The following is a 21,617-nucleotide window of genomic DNA, read 5'->3' on the forward strand; positions in this document are numbered from 1 at the left end:
TCAAGAGATTCCGCTAACCCCGCAAGGTTGGATCTGCCTTCTCGGCGTTCCTATCAGTCACAAAGGCAACGCCACGGAATGGCTCAAGCAGGTCCGACAGGGCTGGGATGCTACAGCCCACCTTCTCCACAGAATCGGCACAAAATTAGGTAGCACAGGCACCGCCCTCATCCGGAGCATCGGTAGAGACATTCTAACTTCCCGGCTAACATATGGCGGGACCTGCTTCAACCTGACGCAAACCCAACTAAATCAAAAATTCCCCGCATTTCCCCGAGGGGAAGAATGTGAAAGTGCGAATGCACGAGTTGAATTTGCGCGGTTCGGTAATGTTCGCGAAAGAGAGATCACACACACGCACACACACACACACACACACACACACACACACACACACACACACACACACACACACACACACACACACACACACACACACACACACACACACACACACACACACACACGCGCGCACGCACACACACACACACACACACACACACACACACACACACACACACACACACACACACACACACACACACAACTACAAAGAAAGAAAGATGCATTTATTCACAGACACCTATTTGTGTTGTCGTTGTACTTGATTGCTAAAGCGGATCTCAGCTTTGAAATTTCGTGTCAATACTCCTTTAAGCAGGTGCATTAGCCCTTCTCACGCCCGATTCTTGGCCAATCCCCCACGTGGGTATGTGCCATGTCAGCGGCCAGGCAGCGCGCGCCCATCTCCCCCCGTTGCCAAGGAAGACGAGGAGATTCCTGGCCAATCCCCCACGTGGGTATGTGCCATGTCAGCGGCCAGGCTTCGCGCGCCCATCTCCACGTGCGCGGACATCGCCGGTGGACGCAGGTTCAGGGTCGCTTAAGAAGTGCATTCGCACTTAAAATTCGAACTTTACATCACAAAATGCTTCGAGTTATCACACGACTTCCTCAGCACACCAAACTAAATTACTTGTGTACTTTTGCATCGCTGCCACCGATTGAAGCAATGCTAGAAGCAACGCGCGACAACCATTCCAACCGTCGCCACTCACCGTTCAAATAAATGACACCACAATTCTTATAGCCGGTATTCAATGGCGTGGAATGCATGCAGGCAACCAAGGGTGCGCCGCCATATGTGTGGCCAAGCGTCTGTTGCTAGGCGACGTTGTGAGCACGGCCCGCAGATCAGGCACCCCTCTTCTCCTCCATGCAACCGTGTGAGTGCGCCCACGGCCGGGCTAGAGAAGGCTCTGGGCTAGAGCAGCGGCGTGCGCGCGTTGGCGGCGGAACTTTACGTCGAGGCTGTGACTGGGCTGCATTGTTCTCGCCGCCGCTGCGAAGGCCGTATCAACACATCGCGCGTCGCCGCTCTAGTCCGGCCGTGGTGCGCCGTCACTGTGTTACGTCGGGCTCTGCGGGATGGCGGTACTTGTCCATGCTAAGCACGACTGTGAAACACATGACTATGTTTCACGTTAGAAACTCTACCTCACCGAACGCAAAGTATTCCCTCGAGTTCAATGTGAGTGCGATTATTAATATCTCTGTTGACGCCACCGTTTAGAATCGGATTGGGGAGCAGGTGACGCACGCCGATGTTTTCTTCGGCGTGCGGGCGCAGTGGCCCAAGCCGCGCCGTGTCCATGGCGCATCGGCCATGTTTGTGGCCGTTTCCAGTGTTGCCAAGCGAAGAAATTGACCGCTTAACTTTTCAACGAATACCGCCTATAGAATGGACCCCGGCAACCAGTCCAACCCAGGGAACAAAACCGCCCATCGCATGGCATTTGAGTCACTTCGTACCTCCAAGAACTCTCATGCAATGCCCGCCCCGCTTCCCGAAACTGCCCTCAACCACCCCGTCGTTGAGCGCCGTATCCGAAAAATGCGGCGACGGCGTCACCTCACGGAAACGACCCTATATAAGGCCAGACCCACCAGTTCCCGAGGACATCCCGCGAGGCCTCCAGGTCCTTCTACACGAGGCCCGCTCCGGCACAGCGGTCACTCCTGACGTCCGCGACCGATGGACCTGGTACCGGCGTTTCGGCAGAGAGAGACCAGATGGCCCCACACCGGTTCCCCCTCCTACACTTCCTGCCCCCTGTGTAGTGCCAACCGACCCACCATGCATTACGTTCTCTGGGATTGTGCCGGACTCTCCGAGGAACGCCGCAGGTGTCTACCTCCTCACGTCACGTCTTTTCAAGAATGAATAACGCCTTCGAGCGACGTGAAGGAAACTTTACTGACCCTGTGGACATTTACTGGGCATACAGGTCTAGTGAAAATGACCTAAATCAAGTGGTCCGTGTGCGCGGCCACGCGTTGTGATTGAACCCCATCCCCCCGTTGGTTTATTTATTTCCCCTCCTCTTTCTCCTCTTTACCCACACGAGGCGTTCGACATCTCCCTTCTAAATAATGTCATTCATTCATTCTGCGTCATTTCGAACGCGCCATTTTTTTCCTGCGCGGACGCTTTTTCCTTTTACTACCGTAAAAACCAACCCTACGAGCGTTCCTAACTAAATGAACGCGGGCGCTGCCGTTTAGTTACGTATATTTTGCCTCAAATGTACCTATAGTTTTCTTCGCGCTAAACAACGGGGAGATGTAGGACAAGCGCCAGCGGTTCACGAGTTTCGAACGCTTACGACTATAAACTGCTTGGCTTTCGAAGCCTCTGAGGTACGCCGCGAACGACAGCGTTACCACGGGACGCCCTGTTGCCCTACTCGGGTCCAGCAAGCGAGCTACGACGACAAGGCGAGCGCCTAAAGTGCTCTGCACTTAAAAGACTGAAGCACCAAAGAAGACGGCTCACCGTGTGGTTCCCTAGATTCTCCACCACGCACTTTAGTGCAGCATTCCGTCCCGCGGCCACGGTGAGGCTCGGTATCGGCTCTGCGAAGTACGGCTCGTCTTTGCTGACCAGCTCGTCTGGAAGGAAGCAAATTCGTGTAAGTATCCCTTACAGGAAACCTTCAATGTACGCGCACACCGATGTAAGCCTCCTCGTAGGATCTCACCATCGCGGACGCATGCTACTGAAGCACACACTTTCCAATACACTTAGTACTTTGACAGAGAAAAATTGACATTCTGGCTTTTAGTGCGGACCGCATAGTTGATATGTTAATGAAGGTACCGTATTCGTCGATTTTACCTGTTGTAATAACTTTGCATAGTACTGTATTCAGTGTACATCTTAAGTTTCCAGCCTGCCATTGTTGCGTCGGTTGCACCGCTGCGGCGGTGTCGACTACGTGAAACGCATGACGATGCCACCTCGATCAACAAAGCCTTGTTGTCGGTAGAAGGTGACGTTTTAAAATAGTGTACATAGTTGTTTAAGCCAAACCTCTAACCGGTTCCCTGGTTTCAACTCTCGCGCACGTTTTCCCTAATTTCGCTGTATGTTTGTTGACCCCAATTTTGGCCTATTCCTTCGTCTGCTTGGCCGTTATATGTAGTCATACTGTCATGTTTGTACCTGCCCCCCCATGCGGTAAAGAAAAGAAAACTTTCGTGGCACAGCGGACAGCACGGTCATTTAACGATGATGTACCCATGGTTCGGCACCGGCAAGAATAATCAAATATTTTCTTAGGGTTCTGTTCCATCGATGACCACGTACGCACGTGCACGCTGACGTGAAAGTACTAGGAGAGTAGCCTAAAATGGTTTCCGTCAAGAATGTGAAAGCTGCAGCAGCCTTCTAACGCGCGAAACTCCATTCGTATACAAACGCCCTCATGCGAAGGAGCCCTCTGTCTACTTCTTTCACAGCCAGGCGGTATTTTATGCTTTTATTAAAAAAGTAATTCACAAAGTACCCCACTTCCGTATGTGGCCCCCGTCATAGAATTCTGTTTGCTTTAAAACTGCACGCGAAGCCAGTCGCTTCTTGAAATGCTCCGCTATGAAATGCGACAGCATCAGACGTGAGGTAAGCACACCATCATGCCACGGCAAGCGGCGCTTTTGACTTGCAAATTCACAGCGGCAGCTAGGCGCAGCTGCTGGAGCTCCCAAACTGCGGAAACCTTCCGAACAAACAACGAGGCCGCTTTTTCGATTCTTATTTCAGGAATGCGCCGCATTGAAGCAGTATCCGATATCTAAGAAGGATAACCCGGCCCCACGTTAGGTCGTTTAAAAAAAGGAATAACAGGATGCAAGTAGTGAAACAGAAACCCTTTGATTCCGACAGGGCTTAAGAAAAAGAATATGAAATATATCCCCTTCATCTCTTTATATCCCCGTTCATTTGCACTACACGCACAGATCTACATCTTTTCCCCGCAAAATAAGTTTCGTTTTTAGTCCGCTCTTAAGTAAACGGAAGTGAAGAGGTGACAAAGCGACTGGGATTATTCGTGAGCAAGCGAGCTGAGCTGACAAGCGTTTGTACAAAATATTAGGCTGCACACCAAGAGAATATGGAAGCGGGTAGATCAGTTAGAGTACTTCAAGGGAGCCTAACTTTCACAGCGGCACCTTCTTGAATCGTCGCCGTGTGCCTGAACCGCGGACGAGGCCTCAGCGGATAAAGAGAAGCTTCGGTCGGCGTTTAGCAGTCTTTACGTGTTGTTCCCAGAACATTTCAGCGAGTGAGAAAACCAGCCGGTATGCGCTGATAATGACCGTAGTAACTTCTCGTTTTTTATGCGTCAACCAATGTTAAGAAGAACTTAGAGTGCTGTGCAGCCCGTATGAAACCTAAATAGAGGCCGTATAAGGATCAGTGAGAACATGCCCGAGCATTCATGGGTCGGGAGCTTGTCAGATAGAAAGGCATATTTGATTTTGTCGACTTGAAAAATGTGGTTGATTCCACTTTCATAGGAATCGGTAAAACAAGAAAGTGAAATGTGCCTTCACAGAAGCATCTAAATGTTTATTGTGCATCCATATGAACTTGCACATCGCTATTTATATTACGTCGGTATGGCACCGTTAGACGCATCAACGTTTGACGCAGGATTGTACGCACCGGAACATTGCGTAAATCCGACTGAAACCACAGCTCCTGGAAAATTGTGCGAACGAAATCGAACCGGAACCGAAACCTAAACCGAAAGCTTAGGTAGCGGATGGTGCCTCAATTCACCCGCGTCCCGCGTGCACGAAGAAGCTGGCATCGAGGCGCCAACTGTCGGCGATCATTAGCGTCATGATGAACCACCGCGCGTTGCCTCTCCTAGACGGCAGCACCATTTGAATGATCAAGGTAGTGGGAAAGATATAAGGCGCGTTCGTAGACCGTGGCTCGAATCCGGGCGAAGCCACGTGAACGGAACTTTGTCTGGCGGTGTCATTTCCGTGACGGATATGACGTCGGTGAGATCTTGGTGGACTCGGGCATAAAACACTTTCGTGTTAAAACAGCGCAGCGACGGGGACGGAAGAAGGGGTAAACAAGAGCACTGACGAACAACAGGGGAAAGGTTTATTACAAGATAATAAATACACAGAAAACACAAGACGTCATCGATAAAAAATGATAACACTCCAGATAGACGATGGAAGCCTACTTCTACGTAAGCTTTTGCGCAGCCTCCAGCGCTACCCGGGGGCTTTCTAAGTTACTTTAAGCGGATGTAATTGCATCAAAAGCAAAATGTTCCCTAGGTCCCGGAAAAATTTTTTAAAAGGGAGAGGAAATTAGTATTAACCAAGTTTTAACTCAAAAGCTCACACAAAATCTCCATTCCTGATTCTATGCAAGGCAAATTGTTCCACGCCCTTGATAGTAGCGTAATTTCCTTTCGCATTCAGTTGCAGTATTCTTTTTCGAAATTATAACGTTGGACACAAGCCTGAGCACCACGTGCGTGCTATTTTGTAAACATGGCGGAATGGTCTTCCCACACTCGCCAACAGCGCGCAATGAAGACACGCAAAACGTCAAGGAATGAAGCCTGTGGGGATAGCGAGAACTGCGGCCAGGACCCAAACTCATGCATTCACTGTGATGGAGGCAACCTAGTCCGCGCCAAAGAAGCGGAATTGCGTTTAAATAATAAATCCTGCCGGTAGCTGCCGAAAGAAAGACGATAGCGTGAAACAGCTCGCATGTAGTTGAGGGGGCGAAATCTACGAGGAGAGGAATGGACGCTCTGAATTACAACATCGGAAAAAACCTCTTCTCGTGGCGCTCACGCTTTCTATATGTCGTTGCTGCTGTTTTGAACGACAACGCATGGAGTCATGGAACGCCAGAATGACTGTATTTGGTTCCTTATACTTTAGCTGATCCGTGTCGCCCGTGGGAGACGGTCGAATTCGTCGAAATCTTCAATTTCAGGATGCGATTGCTGTCTCGACGTAACTTGGCGTGTCTGGCTGCTTACGAACCTCTATAAAGGGCTGCCTCTTTCCACCGATATAAAACGCTGGAAACAACTTAAGAGTGCCCAGGTAATGGGCCAGGTGTTTCCGCGTTTGCTGTGTACGTGGAAAAGGTTGTGGAAGAGATGAGAGAAAGCGCAATGTTTTCAGAGGTCGAGTCTGCTGTGCTTGCAGCCTACGAACTGCGTCTGCTGCACTTGCAACTTACCCACTGCGGAGCATGTGATTGGCTAAGGTATTGCTCTGCCGAGCACGAGCGTGCTGGTTCAATTCCCGGCCGCGTCGGCCCATTTTCAGGCGGAGACGGGGGGACAAAAGCACCCGTGCACCTAGGCTTGGTGCCATTTTGAATTCACCTAGTGGTCTAAATTGCGTAGACCTCAAACAAGGCGCCTCATAGGCCACGCGTGAAACAATTTTTGCACCCTAATACTCATAAAAAGTTTGAAATTGGTGTTGTTAAGGTAGGTGTTACAAAGTTGATTACGCCAATTTCAGTTTACTGCTTTAATGATAAAGATGTTTTTGTAAGCCTGCAAACTTACTCGCATATACTGCGAAGCATATATTTAGCTTGGGAACTGACGCTAACATGTTTTAGTTGTGCGACGAGCCCACCGACTCCGGCAAACGATTCTGTTGTGTTGACGGTAAAAGTAAGAAAACTACAAACCTTCCGTAAGGTAGGTGACGTATAAACTGCCTCTTCCCCTGTCCTGTACTTGCTTACATGATACGTAAAAGACTTGTGCTACGTGTTCAATCTATGATTACATCGGTGTACGAAATTGTGCTGCCACGGAGCCGTATTTCAGTGCCCTGAAATTTCGCCTTGCAGCATACTTTCCTGCCCGAACACCCTTTTTCAGCCAAAATACCTTTAGACGGTGGTCGCCAGGGAACAAGACAGTTGTAACCTTATCGGTAGGGCGTAAAGAAGTTCTGTGTGCAGCTGTAGCTTCCGCGCGCTGAACCCAATTTGAACTTTGCGACCCCGCTTATATATCCAGAGCTAAGAATTATGCATGCTACTTCGTTTAATGTGATTAAGTAAACAAGTAAATGAGAATAAAATGCGAGGACGAGGAGGCTTCCCGAAGGTCATGGGTGAGCGATTTGCCAGTGCTGCTGATTTGACTAACGTCGTTTAGCGGAACTATACGCACCCGCAGCCCCTTATCAAGCAGGTTCACGCAGGCATGCACTTACTCATGCATACCCCAAAATGATAAGGCTCACCCAGATCTTACTGACCTTACCCTGGAAAAGTCTTGAAGCACATGAAAGGAATTACGTATAAATTTCGTAAAGCTGGATGCATTTCTTTAGGAGAACGAAAATTTTTGCATCCACCAGAAATGCAGCCCTTCTGCTACAAAGGAAAGATATTGGCCGTGAGGGCGACCACGGGCGGCGCTGCGAAGCGCGCCTTCGTGACGTTGGCTTAGGGATTCTCGCATTTGTCGTCTGCTTCACTCGGGCTCGCTCTCCCTGCGGTTTCTTTGCGCTGGGTTGACTTCTGATGCTTATCCGCGGCAGATTTTGCGTGTGCGTAACTTTTTGTCATAATAAAAGACTTAAAATCGCGTACACTAGCTCAAGGCGTGACTTACACTCCTGGATAACGCTACAGAAGAAACATTGACGACATCGCCGTATTCCTTGCGAAGCCGGTCCTGTGCGGAGCGCGAAGAGTCGGAGCTATGCGTCATATTCTGTATTAAGCAACCTTTCGAACAAAGGGAGCAGCCAGCTGCTAGTAACCGACAACAGCGAAAATGCAAGACCGAAACAACTTCCAGGCCTTCGCGGCTGTCGGCTTTGGCAGAAGGCATTACAGGTTATCATATTTAAGGTAAAACAGTTTTTTTGCAACGTTCCGAATGCTCGAAAGTATTGTATCACACCAATTTACCTTGTCATGGCATGAAAGTATGCCGACATGCACTATGGACTGCAAGAAATTATAGTTGAGTTCCAAATACCCCATTGTGTGTATAGGCACGTGCTGGTTTTATACCAGGCTTCTAACCAGTATGATGGCATATTGGGCAAAACGAATCACGTCTACAGTAAAGATACAGTAACGCAATGTTTGTTCAGACCCGGAGGTATATTTCAGTACATTTCCCAGAGCCACACCTTCCCAATATTCCGACATGCGTTATAGGAAAACTGAACTCAAGAGGAGAAGGGGAGAGGAGGAGGAGAAACTTTATTTAACAGTAAAGTCGAGATGATTAGTGAGCCGGGTCCTCAGCTTAAAACAAGAGAGTAATAGTAATTTTCTTCAATTCATAACACTCCATTCCGAGTAGACCAGGATTTGGTCTTTACGCCTGGAAGGGTTGGAAAACAATAAAGAACTGTTTGGAAGTATTCATCGGCTTCGACACTTGTAATGTATGCACGTATACTATTTATTTCGTTCGTTAGCGAGCATATCAAGCCTTCAACACCGTAATCATGTCATAATTGTTCGGGTTGAGAGTCACTTGGTTATGATAACGGGGGTTACGATAGAAATTCGCAGCACAAAATCCGCCTTCGAGTACTCCGGACAACGTTATCTAGGGCGCGATAGCGGTTGCGTAGCACAAACCGTCTCATTGTATTTGCATGTGAATAAACAACGCACGCTGCGGATATGCACCTTCTCGCACGCCGCCATTACGAAAGCCAATTTGTGAAGAAGGGAATGTACGCCATACAGCCTGAAGAAAATATCTACACTATCTTTGTGAGCCTCCAAAATATACCGAAAATTAATGCGTTGGGTACAGAAAAAAAAACATTCATCTGATACAAGTCGACAACAACGAAAGAAATAGAAGACAGCCGTTTTTTTTCCTGCTGTGCAAGGCGCGTGTAGGGGCCTGCTGCTTCGTGCGTAGCATTAGACTGTTGAGTCTTCATAAGAGCATCTCAAAATTACTCTAGGAAGCCTCCGCATTTTGAATACTTATCGAGGAGCTCTGAGAGCTGAACATCGCGAATATGCTATAAAGGACAAGTTACATACGATCTTCTGACGCATGCTCTGAAGAATGTTTTTCTCCCCTCCTCGTGTGTTGAAAACTTGAGATGTGTCAGAAGCTGGCATAAATAACTGAATTACTAGAAATAAGCTTTTTGATTCACTAAATCATTAAAGCGGGCATTTTCTTGCACAGGAACTGCTGGCCCTCACAAGCGTAGTGTAGCAGACGACAGCGGCGCGAGCCCCTAAGCTGACGTCCAAGCCAGGGGTCACCTCGTAAGTACTCCCCTATCCAAAACTACGCGGCGGGTAGTTAAGCAGAGGACGCTGTGGCACTTACACCGAAACGGGGACTTCATCGTGTGCGAAAGAAGTGTTACGTTGCGAACTCTGCAAATATTTGCGCTAACTCTCCTCTAGAAACAAAAATCTTTCAATTTTCAGCATGTTCATTCCTTCATGAGCAGCGAACACGACGGATACGCAGTGTGCGTCGAGTAAAGGTAGTGCATGTTTATATTAAAGACGATAGTCTTTCTTAGGCTACTTCAGCGCAGAAATTTTGGTCTGTCTGTGACTCGATTCGGCCACCCGGCCAAGGTGAAACAAAATCTGCGCAACAGTCTTATATACCCACAGCCATATCTAAACATCAAAGTACGGTGTCAATGTTCATACTCGTCAAAATTGTTCAACAAGAACAAGACATTACGCAAATATATGGCAGGAAATCAATACATAAGTAATATTTAGAGTGTTCTTTTATTATATATACATGGATGCTTGATTTTTGCGAAATGAAATACTACATTTACTGGAGAAAAAAAAATTCATTCCACCGACTGCTGTCGCACGCGCCATTATAGCTTCTGGTGGCATTTCAAGAAATCAAGCGGCAACAGTTACGAAAGGTTCCACCAGATAGGTTCCACGTTCCGCTTGGAACGCACGTGGAATAGGACAACGTGGGTCTGTAAACGTTGAAGTAGGTCACCTCAATTCACGCACGTCTCAGCCGTACGGCAGCGCTGGCATCAAGGTACCCGGCCTGGAGCAGTGCTACGCGGTAAATTTCAATTGACTTGAGCAAACCTTTTGCGTGTTTACCTTGGGAGGAACGCGATGGAAGAGGAACAGCATGACAGGTGAGCGGGAAAGCGAATGGGGGCATTTACTTGACAAATTTCCACGAAAGACATTTGCAACGAAAGGAGCAGATACGCGGGCAATTATTTTTGTTGCATTTCCGTGCGCAGTAGAAGGGTGTCAATAATTTTTTTAACATAGCTCCAATGAAACGGAAGAATATGCAGGGCTCATTTCGTTGGTGATATAGAATCGCGGATCCAAGATTTCCGTCATAGCGCCTATGATATTCCCACCGGCGCAAAACGCTGGCAGAGCTGAAAACAGGGACTCCGGTTATAAACTGCCAGACTGTTTCCTTTATTTGCTATATATCAGGTAATCCTTTCTAGTGTCTTAGAATCTTGTTAGCTATTCCGAGCAGGGGAAATGAGAGAGTATGTTGTTTACGATTATGAACATGAATGTTGCCTCCTTTTCTTGTGCACTACGGGGATTACTTTCTGTTGTTTTTTTCTTTTGAGCCATCGTGGATTTTTCTCACTTGCTGCAGCTGACGACATTATGATGAACACCTACTTGTTGATGTTCGTGCATCTTGTTTTAGTGTGGCGAGCTGATGCCACACCACTTTTCTTTTCTTTTTGTGCTCTAATTATCGCTGCGCTGGATGATCACTGTGGAGCTTTGTTGGACCTGTCCCGTTTTTTCATTACTCCTTGCGGCTACCGAACTTAATAGAATGAGAACTATTTGCTGATCCTCAATATCGACAGCTCACCTCAACCAAGTCACCGCCGAAAGTGATTTATACAAAAGAGAAGGGCGTTCGGAGACAGCGCCTAATTGTCCCTCGCAGAAACTTATTCCACCTTGGGGATTTTCCCTAAACTGGTCGATTAACATTTGCTTAGGTATCTCGCGTATTCGTTGAGGTTACCAAGAGATCTCATGAATGGAAGAAACGAAATTAGCCGTATTGTAAATGTGTCGGGGCACAAATTTATTCGCGATGGAATTCGAGATGGGGACGTGTTTTTGTCGACAAGATTAGCAAATGAGAGCTTCAGCAACTATCGCAAGTGTTCAGGTCACCTGTACACCTCATGTATGGTCCAATCGAACGCAGCTGCTGTCAGCAGTGGCAGCGTTTCCTGCCTTCTGGCCAGCCCTTCCCGGAGCGAGATCGCAGCAACTTCACCTTCACAATGTAAATTTATTTATTAATTTATTTATTTTATTTATTTAAAAATACTGCCAATCCGTTGTCGGGATTTTCGCAAGAAGGACATCGAAAAAACACACAATAAAAGCACACAACAAAAACATCCGTAAGTTATACATCGTTTAGGATACGCATTACATTGATGCTACCAAGTTCTCACAATTTCTAACAACCAAATTCAAACAAGTTCTAACGAAGTCCTTACAACAAAGATCTAACCATAATTGTATTACACCCAAATGATTACCGTGAAAGAGTCAAAATAACACAGTCTGAAACAATCGATTTTGCAAATATGGCTACAATAGCGCCATGTTAGGGTTCCAAACGCAAATGTTCTTCAATAAGAGAAGAAAATATATTTAAAGAATTGCTGCTAGTAATCATGTCTGCTAAGCTGTTCCATCCCCTTATTGTTGCTGGGAAGAATGAGTGTTTGAAACATTCCGTACGGAATGCGTATTCTTGCAGTATTTCGGGGTGCTGTTTACGCGAGGGTCGTGATTGTTTAACTGTAATGTACCTGGAGGTATCGATGTTGGTTTGCTTATGGCGTAGCTGGTACATGAATTGTAGGCGTGCTAGTCTTGCTCGTTTTTGCAGCGTTAGCATGCCTGCTTCTTCAAACATTTCGGTTGGTGAGTCCGTTTGCCTAAACTTGTTATAAATGAATCGAACGGCTTTTATTTTAACTCCTTCTAGCTTCGCAATATGTTTTTTTGTGTGTACAAGAACCAAACAATGTTCGAATATTCAAGAACAGATCTCACGTACGTGTTGTAGGCTAACAGTTTGTTTTCAGAAGGTGCTAGCTGAAGGCATCGTCTCAGAAAAAATACTCGCTTCAACGCGGTTACTGTAACGTTAGAAACACGGGCATCTCATCTAAGATCGCTAGTAAAGGTGAGGCCAAGGTACTTATGATTACTTGTTCTAGGAAGTGGGATGCAATTGATGGTATATGAGAACTCTGACCATTCCTTTTTTCTTGTTACTGTCATTATAGCTGATTTTTTTTACATTCAATACCATTCGCCAATCTGAACACCAGTTTGATACTATCTCAAGGGCTTTGTTTAAGGCAGGATGACCTTCTGCAGAGTTTATTTCATGATAAATTATACAATCAACCGCGTAAAGTCTGACCTGGATGGGAATTTGACAGGGTAGGTCATGGATAAAAATTAGGAATAAGGTCGGAGCAAGGACACAACCTTGGGGAACACCGGATGTGACGGGAACTGTTGTGAATTCTTGGCTATTGAAATGAACAAATTGTGTGCGACTGGTAAGTAGTTTTTGATCCATTTCGTAACGGAGCCATTGCCTAAGGTACATTCTAACTTTTGTACCAGTTTTTTTATGCGAAACCTTATCAAAGGCCTTTGAGAAGTCTTATAGGATAAGGTCGACCTGTTTTTGGTTGTCCACATTTAAGGATAAATCACGGGTTAGTTCTGTTAGTTGCGTGACTGTAGAAAGCCACCTACGGAAACCACGTTGAGGAGGTGACATGATGCGTTCGTGTTCAAGATATATATTGATATGTTTTAAGATAATATGTTTAAGATGTTTGATGGAAGTACAAGTAATACGATATAGGCCTGAAGTTATTTACTTCATCTTTTGGGCCTGATTTGTGTATCGGTTTAACTTTCGCTTTTTTACACTCATCAAGTATGGTGCACGTTGCTAGGGATTTATTAAATATGACGCACATATATTTTGCCATCCACTCCGCATATCGGTGAAGAAACAAATTTGGAATGTTGTCTGGCCCTGAGCCTTTTTTTGTGTCAAGTTGTAGGAGCAGATGAAATTTGCCTTGTTCGGTTATCAGGGGCAGTTCCAATGGTTCTTTATTCAAAATGTCGATTGGTGGTTGATTGCCGTGATCAGCCGTGAAAACTGATTGAAAATGCTCATTGAGCGAAGAAGGGGTAGTAAAGCCATCTTGAGAATGACTAGCGTTTTCGCTAGTCTTTGAATTTTTAAGAAAGCCCTAAAATTTTTGCGACGAATTTTTGATGAAACTAGGAAGGGTGTTGGTAAAATAGTTCTTTTTTGCGGTTCTTATTTTTAATTTCGTGTCGGTGGTGGCAGTTGTGAGAGCAGTCTTAGATTTGCTAATTTATTCAAAGCCAAGACTATGATATACTGCCTTCAAGCGCTTGCGTAAACATTGCCCCGGAAATTACCGCTCTTGTTTCATTAACTTTTACGCGATATTCTACTATACGACATGGCAAGGGCCCCGCATATCAATATAGCGTCTCATTTCAGTTGATAACCTGCTTATTGGTTTATTATGAATTTCCTTTCTGAGGCTAAAATCAAGATTACGCTTTGCATTGGATGGATGGCACACCTGGGCTACTAGGTTTACGTATTTATTTATTTTTATTTTGTACGACGTGGGGTTCCTTAGTCTTTTAAAGTCGTTGCTGACTCTTCGCCTCCCTCAGTTGCAGAAAGAAGCCACCAACAGGTGCTGAAAATCATGCTCCACCCCCAACATACGATGTGTTGGTATACTTTGTTCATGCTATGCTCATTGTTTTAAAATGTAAATGGTACTTAGTGCCTCAATGTAGGTTATGCTACAAGATAATGCCTAATGTAAATGTTCAGGACGAGGATCCGTGAGTAATCAGGAAAGACCCAAAGTCATGGAACGTGGAATGTTTAAGCTAATAAAGAAATCTTTTAAGTTTGGGTAAGTTGTGAGCGACGTTTTTGGAAGAAATTGGTCAACTGTGGTGAAGACTACTTCCTTTGCTACGAATAACTTCTGGCTTCTTTAGTGGGCTCCAGTCCTGTGCACGCCTCCCTTTGCCCTTCCTTGTGCACGCTGTTAGAACCAACCCAATCTCACACACTGTTCTTTTGAGTTTTCTTCGTCACTAAACACTCAGATACCTAACGCACATTGAACGACATATAGTTTGTGCTGAAGGAGAGAAAACTAGGCGCGTGAGATGCTGCAGTGCTGCGTATACAAAGCCGGTGCGTCACCACAGAAAACAGATATTCGCACATCTTCCTGAAAGCTAACCTGAAAGGCAACAGACGTAAACGATGAGCTCATCAAAATGACGCGCAGAGCCCATGGACGAGATTTCTCTAAGCTTGCGCGCGATGGAAGAGAGAAGAGTGAGGCGGGGGACCGTGCAAGGTACGAGAGCGCATGACCAATCTGGCCCTGGCTCGCCAGTGGCGGCAGCAGGCGGCGCTGCGGAGCCGTGAATATTTCAGCAGAGAGCGCATTACGCGCGCGGAGATAGATCGCGACGCCCGGCGTGTCGGGGCTCATCGGATTCCTCAAGAAGCGTCGGCAGCGGCCCGTCTAACCGATGGGCCAAAAGCCACTTTCATGCCACACGGCATCACGCCCACCGGGCGGCGCTTGTCTTTCGAGTAAAGCTACGCAATACATATCCCGCGGACGCGTCGTTCTCGTTTCTCGTCTCCTGTCATTAAGGTTGCTCATTTTTGTTATTCGCTTAAAATATAGATCTCTTTGTTTTGCGCTGGTATAAGATGAGGAAAAACAAAAGATCCCAGACCGTGTAGTAGTGCATCTTTTTGTTCCTGCTTCGGTGCGGCCATTGTTGAGAAGACAATCCTTTTGTGTTTGTTTTTGTTTTTGTTCTTCCCTTACAGGCGAAAAATAAGCAGAGCGACTGCCTCCGGCGGAAGAGCAAGCGCCGTTCGACGGCGGCAGCACCACTAGTATTCCCAGGAAAGTGCCAGACACGCAGAAACCTCTGTACTTATGCTGATTGATATTACCGCAACAATTATTTTTTCAAGTACTTCGCCCGCACGTACTGCTCCCGGTTGACTCATGCGTCTCTAAAAACTTAGTAACTCACTCCAAGAGAAAAATGCAGTGTACGTTAGCGTTTTCTATTGCGCTGTTGTTAGCGGTGTTACATGGGCGAAGGCGTACGAGAACGAACCTCCGTTATGTCGACGTAGAGTGCGGCTTGCAGGAGAGTTGCCTCCGTTTCAACGACAAAGAGCTATAGCCCAACATATCTAGTTTAATGCATGACCAGTAGAGAAAAGCGAAGATACGGGCAGCAGCACATTGGCGTGCTTAAAACATGACAACTGGAACGAGCAGAGAAACGTCCTAAACGGTGCCCCAGGATGCACTGACTGGCTCGGCGAACGGCGAGCATAAATACCCAGAGTATGCAATCGTCAACAGGCACTCGGCATGTTGTGCACGACACCAAAAAGTACAAATACATAAAACACCTTCCCCAGGTCCCGTGACGCGTTTCGTAGAAGCTGGCGCACGCTGTGCCAAAGAGAGGGAGGGGGAAGGAGGGAGTCCCACGCACGGCCGCCGTTTGCAGAAAGCTTGTTCGAACATGCCTCAGCCGGAGCCAGGTTCTGCCGGTTCTCGCAACGGCCGCGAACATGCATCACAGGCCCTGAGTGATGCATGGGTTTTTTTCCCCACATTTTTGTTGTTTTAAGTGCGAATGCACTTTATAAGCGACCCCAAACCATCCACCGCCGGCGGCGGCGGCGGCGGCGGCGTCCGCAGTGCTCCTCTATATTTAAAAAAGAAACAACATCCGGCGCCAGGTTTCGATCCGAGGACTTTACGGCCGCAGCGCGACGCTCTACCGACCAAGCCACGGACGCGACGGTGATATCAGTGTTAGTGACGCGCCTTATATCTTTAACGCATTCAAACTACGTTGTCAGCGGCGTGCGTTGGCGACTCAGCGGCGTTATAGCGGCTTGATAACTGCGTGGTGTACACGTGATACTACAAACCCGATGGAAGAGATGGAAGAGAAGGCGGCGAGGCGGTGGGCTGCGGGGGCCGAGCGCAAGCGCCGCAAGCGGGCCGACAACCGTGCATTCGCACTTTCACATTCTCCCCCTCGGGGAAATGCGGGGGAATTTTTTTTCTTAGGGGGAACACGGAATAAATAAAGGAATAAAGGCTTGTTGAGAGATGAAAACATGCGATGAGCTCGCTTAACCACCACACACGGAACTTCCCCGTAATGCACTAAACTTGGCCGGACTATCTCGCGCGCACAGAGCAACACCAAACAACCCGCGCTGATACGCAACAGTGGTTTCCGTGGTCTGCGCCCTGTAAACTGCTTTGTGGCTCAGGCGCTGCAAGACAGCGTACAACAGGCTTTCTCTTCATCATTGCAAGAAAGCAACGCGAAAGACAGAGCTGGAAATTCTAGGGCGCAGAAAAATACAGCGCTGACTGTCAACTAGACATAAATGCGACTTACCCGTGGTAGAGGCGGCATCTGCGCATGCGTGTAAACCACGAGTAAAACCTTCGTAATACCCTCCGCAGTGGCTGGTGACCAACGTGTTACGCCCAGAGTACAAAAACCCGGGTTTGAAACCCGGCCATAGCGGGTTTTTTTTTTCTGGCGAGGCGAACATACGTTAGCAGTCGGCGCTCTGTCTAAAGAGAACCTTTTTATACATATCGTGCTGGAAGAAAACACAGTTTTTTTTAACTGTTATTGCGTTTCAGTTACAAGTAACGTTATTATTTTAACCTCTTGAAATGAAGACGTGCTGCTCCCAAGTTTACTAATTCAATACTGAAAAATGACTAAACAAATTCGAAATAAAAGATTTATAACGGCCGAGGCTCACTGAAGATCTGGCTTGGATGTGGCAAACAGTCGTCGACGTTCCAGCTCCACATTTCACAAGCAGTCTTACAGGGATTTTTTTACGCAGTGGATACCTCAGAAATTCAGTGGAGGCACCCATGAAAACTTGAGAATGGGAATTAACAAACTTTTGGGTTGCTCAAATTTATGAAAGTTTTGAGCTGGATAAATTCACAACCTCCTGGTGTAAGCCTAATGAGCAAAGCTCTGGCTCTACTCACAAACAATGCTTGGATTTCGTACCTTGTTCAACTTGGTAGCTTTTAATTAGGCTTGTTGCGTCAAATTAAAATTTTACACACCTCTGCACGGTTCTCTCCAGTGCAGTCTTCTGCAGTATGCTGCTGCCTGTAATGTCACAATAACTACTCTAAAGCTCACTAAAATCTCAGTACCGCAGCAGGATATAATGATTGATTGATTGTAGGGTTTAACGCGCCGACGCAACGCAGGCGATGAGGCGCGCCGTAGTGGAGGGCTGCGGATTAATTTAGACCACCTGGGGATCTTTAACGTGCGCCGAAATCTCGTACACACGGGCGTTTTTGCTTTTCGCCTCCATCAGAAAAGCGGCCGCCGCGGCCGGGAATCGAACCCGCGACCTCGTGCTCAGCAGCACAACGCCTTAGCCACTGAGCCACCGCGGCGGGTGCAGCAGGATATAATGTGATCATACTGAAACCGCTTGGAAAAACCACAGCGTTATTTTACACCGACATGCTCACCTTTGTTTTCTGCTTGCTCCTGGACGAAGCGATGTTTTCTTCTTTTGGACTTACGGCGGCCTCTGTGAAGTTGCCTTGTCGAGGAGTTTGACCGTGCAACAACGTTGGAAAATCGAACTGCCTTTGCGTTGCTTCCTGAAAGAGAAATAGAAAATAACTCAACCCGTTAATGTAACAGAAATTTTCGGACATGCGGTATGGCCATAGTGCTCGTGCGTCGTACCAGATCAAGCATCAACGATATCAACAAAGTTTATACGTTAAACCGGTTTATACCTTGCAACCGACTGGAAATTATGCTTAATCGGTGGTCAGTGTAGGAGGATGGAATGTACGACCCCTTAATTTGGAGCACGTGGAAGGGGCAGTACAAAGGGAAACAACGTCAGCTGTCGACAAGCAGGGGTCATGTGAACCGCCAGGAGGAGGCACGGCATGCGGCCGGGAACGAGCACCATGCCCGTTCATCTTTGATTGACGTGCTGGGTGCACTGAAACGCCAGAAGGTTTTTAAACCGAGTTAATATGTCTTGTTAACTGCGAAAAAGAACTCAAGCAGCAAGAGACGAGGAAGTATGAAATTGGCTGGTCAGTGTGTGCTAAACTGTGGCATGATTGGCAGTCCAACAAGAAAAGACAAGAGGCAATCAAGACCGAATGGCACAAACGCTAGTGCCGTCTGCTTTTTTCGCCTCTTGCCTTCTTTGTTTGCGCTAGTAACTATTAGTCGCAGTGTAGTACACACCGGCTAGCCCAAATTTCCACCCTAAACGCTTCGCTATATGGCCTCTGTCATACGGGTCGCAGCTACTGAGAATGCGGATTCCGGGAAAGTAGTGGGGCGGAGTAAACGTGACGCCATTTTTTAAATAGCAAGAAAATAAAATAATAAAATAGCAATACTATTAAAACAAAATAAAGCAAAATGAAATAATTACTTGTAAAATAAAACAAATGCAAAACAATAAATGCAATACAAACTAATCTCATGAAAAACGACACAAATTAAAAACAAGCTTGTAAAATAGAAGCTGCAGTCAGCGTGAAGTTAAAACGCCCGTCGCCGTTGGTGGTGACTTTAATGTGGATGAGTCAAAGCCAGGTAATACGTAGTTCCTGGAGACAATTCTGTGACACAGAATTGTCAGTCGGAAGCAGGCGACAAACCTAGGAGCCTATCAGGAAAAAGATAGAAAACACTCCCGGTCAAGACGACGAATTTGCGCAAAATTGACGATGTCGAGAATTTTCCCCCTAAAGCTAAGCTTAACTCTGCTGAGTGCCGCAGTGCATTCACTGGCACAGCTTACTCTGGCTATTCATTCTCGTGCAGTTATTCCACTCGTGTACAACAGCGGCATTATTCATGTCGGTTGTTGATCAGGTACAGCCACGGATTCGCAAACAGTACAGATGTTTGTTGAGATTGCGGCACTGATCATGTATCACTCTAAACTTCCTCTCTCGTGTCGCCTTTTTCTTCCCTAGCTGATAACTTTTTTTTTTCGTAAATTGCGTGACCTTTTTCCTTGCATGAATCCGCATGCGCAACAGATCATCTTGAATCATAATGAGCACGTAAGGACCATGATTTTTGAGTGGCCAGAATCGATAGCCGGCATATACATGCCGCACAGCTGCAGCACGAAGTTCGCACTTTTGAAGAGCAGGGAGCTAACTATTTACTCTCAGCGACGCAGTTATGGAAACACAGGCGAGTGCTATAGGGGTGAGGCGCTGCAGGCTTTGTGACAGTTCGATTGGTTGGCCGCTGGTGGACGCCTCGGTTTAATTGTGTTCAGGCCGACCTCCCCGGGCAGTCGCACAAATTAAACTCGCGCCAGCTGGAAGCGACACAACCTTCAGAACGCTGCCACGCAGCGCAATCTGCTCGGACGTGTAGACAATGAACACAAAGCCCCGGTGAAGCGTTTATTTTACAGCCCCACTGGCGTAGCCTGAAGCCGCCGGTCATGCTTTCCGCCAAGGCGTGCAGCCTCATGTGCCCGTTCACACTTCAAAACAATGCGGACCACGGTACATGTTAGAAATGTTGATTACAGTGAGCCCCGTTTTTTGCATTGCAATCCAACCTTGCTCTGTCGGCTTGCGTACTTATGTTTGAGCGGATTTCGCTCTTGTTTCAGTGCATTTATTTGTTGAAATCTCTGTAACCTAAACGTATATTCTTGGCTTTTTATTACCCATAGCGATATATGCGTGACTCCGGTAAGAATACTGCACGTACGTGCCCTCAGGCTGCAATGCTGACGTAAGAAAGCATTGAGAGCTTTGTTGACACGAGGCAACGCGAGGAAACGGCCTCCATTGCTGGCCTTGGAGGAGGCGCCCCTCAGTGATGTTTTGTCTGGTTTATAATGTACAAAACCACAGCATACGAAGTCACTTCTGAGGTGCGTCAGAGGAAAGGGATACCTGCGTTGCGTTACTGCAGCGTTAACAGTACAAGTTCGGCGGCATCCTGATGTCAAAGAAACTAAAGGTAGAGCGTGTGGCGTGATCTGGTGTCACGTGAACGGTGGTGAAAAGCTACAGAAGTTCTGGGGGTAGTCTACTAATGCCTAGGCATTCTCACACTGTTTTTTTGTTTCACGAACATTACGTCTCATTGGTGGCTTTGAAGGAACAGGTTGATCCAGACGGCGTCTTTTACGTCGACGCTGCTTATAGCAAGCATCCCGTGCACTTTTATCCTGCGTTCCAGCAACTTTCCGCTCTAGCTCACACGTCATCTTTTGGGAGAGCGCCTTACGATCTGTGGCATTTCAGAGGAGGCTGCAAGGTGGCGCTACGGGATTTTTCGCTCATGGTCAGTGCCGCCGCCGACGCCGGCTTGCTTTAATGCACCACGGGGTCCTCTGCGTCCAAACACCTTTACACTGAATTCTTAGAGCGCTGCCACCACAACTCTTACCCACAACAAGCGAGGTGATATCATCCGCGTCCCGAGAGAAAGACTCCGATGTTCATCATTATCATCGCCATCATCGCTGCCATCCCTTCGCACGGCCCAATGCGCGTACAATCACTGTTCTCGGGAAGCTTGCGGAATTACTAACCCTCATTGCGAATCATCGCAAAATTACTAACGCCTTTTTAGGCAAATTTTCAAGGAATCCCCGACGACTGCTTGGGCTTTTCCGAAAAAGCTCGTCATTCACAGAGAACTTAACTCAAACTGCTTGATTACTTTTGGGTGACGACTTATTTCACGTCATAAAATCAAACCTTAGGTGGGGATAACTTGAGAAGTGGTTGATTCAAAGCTTGACGCAATTTTTCCTACGGTTTCAGCGCTTTTCAAACAACACGCGTCACTTGGAATTACAACATAACACAGACCATCCTCACGGGAAGTTCCTGAGGTAATCAGAACCAGGCTAGCACAATATTGTGACAAGGATGCTGGGCTCTGTACAATATGTATGATCGCAAGACTTTCCTACCCCAAGGAACAAGACATTATCACCTGCCCACGATGCTGAGCTCCGTTAGGTTACTGAGTCTTGAGTGAAGGTATATTGTATTTTTGAAGA

General features: G+C 47.0%; 1 protein-coding gene across 1 annotated transcript in view; it reads right to left on the bottom strand.

Annotated features, from left to right (window-relative positions):
- The window catches only part of LOC144170764 (uncharacterized), a 233,639-nt gene that overhangs the window by 88,915 nt on the left and 123,107 nt on the right, over positions 1 to 21,617 (bottom strand). Inside the window, exons 4-5 of the mRNA XM_077700752.1 lie at positions 18,061 to 18,195; positions 2,837 to 2,952 (exon numbers count right to left, since the gene is read on the bottom strand). Of these exons, the coding sequence (XP_077556878.1) occupies positions 2,837 to 2,952; positions 18,061 to 18,195 (251 nt within the window). The remainder of the gene's footprint in view (positions 1 to 2,836; positions 2,953 to 18,060; positions 18,196 to 21,617) is intronic.

This window comes from Haemaphysalis longicornis, unplaced genomic scaffold (assembly GCF_048455015.1).
Source record: "Haemaphysalis longicornis isolate Haplotype H1 unplaced genomic scaffold, Haemaphysalis longicornis Haplotype H1 scaffold_2, whole genome shotgun sequence".
Classification (NCBI taxonomy): domain Eukaryota; kingdom Metazoa; phylum Arthropoda; class Arachnida; order Ixodida; family Ixodidae; genus Haemaphysalis; species Haemaphysalis longicornis.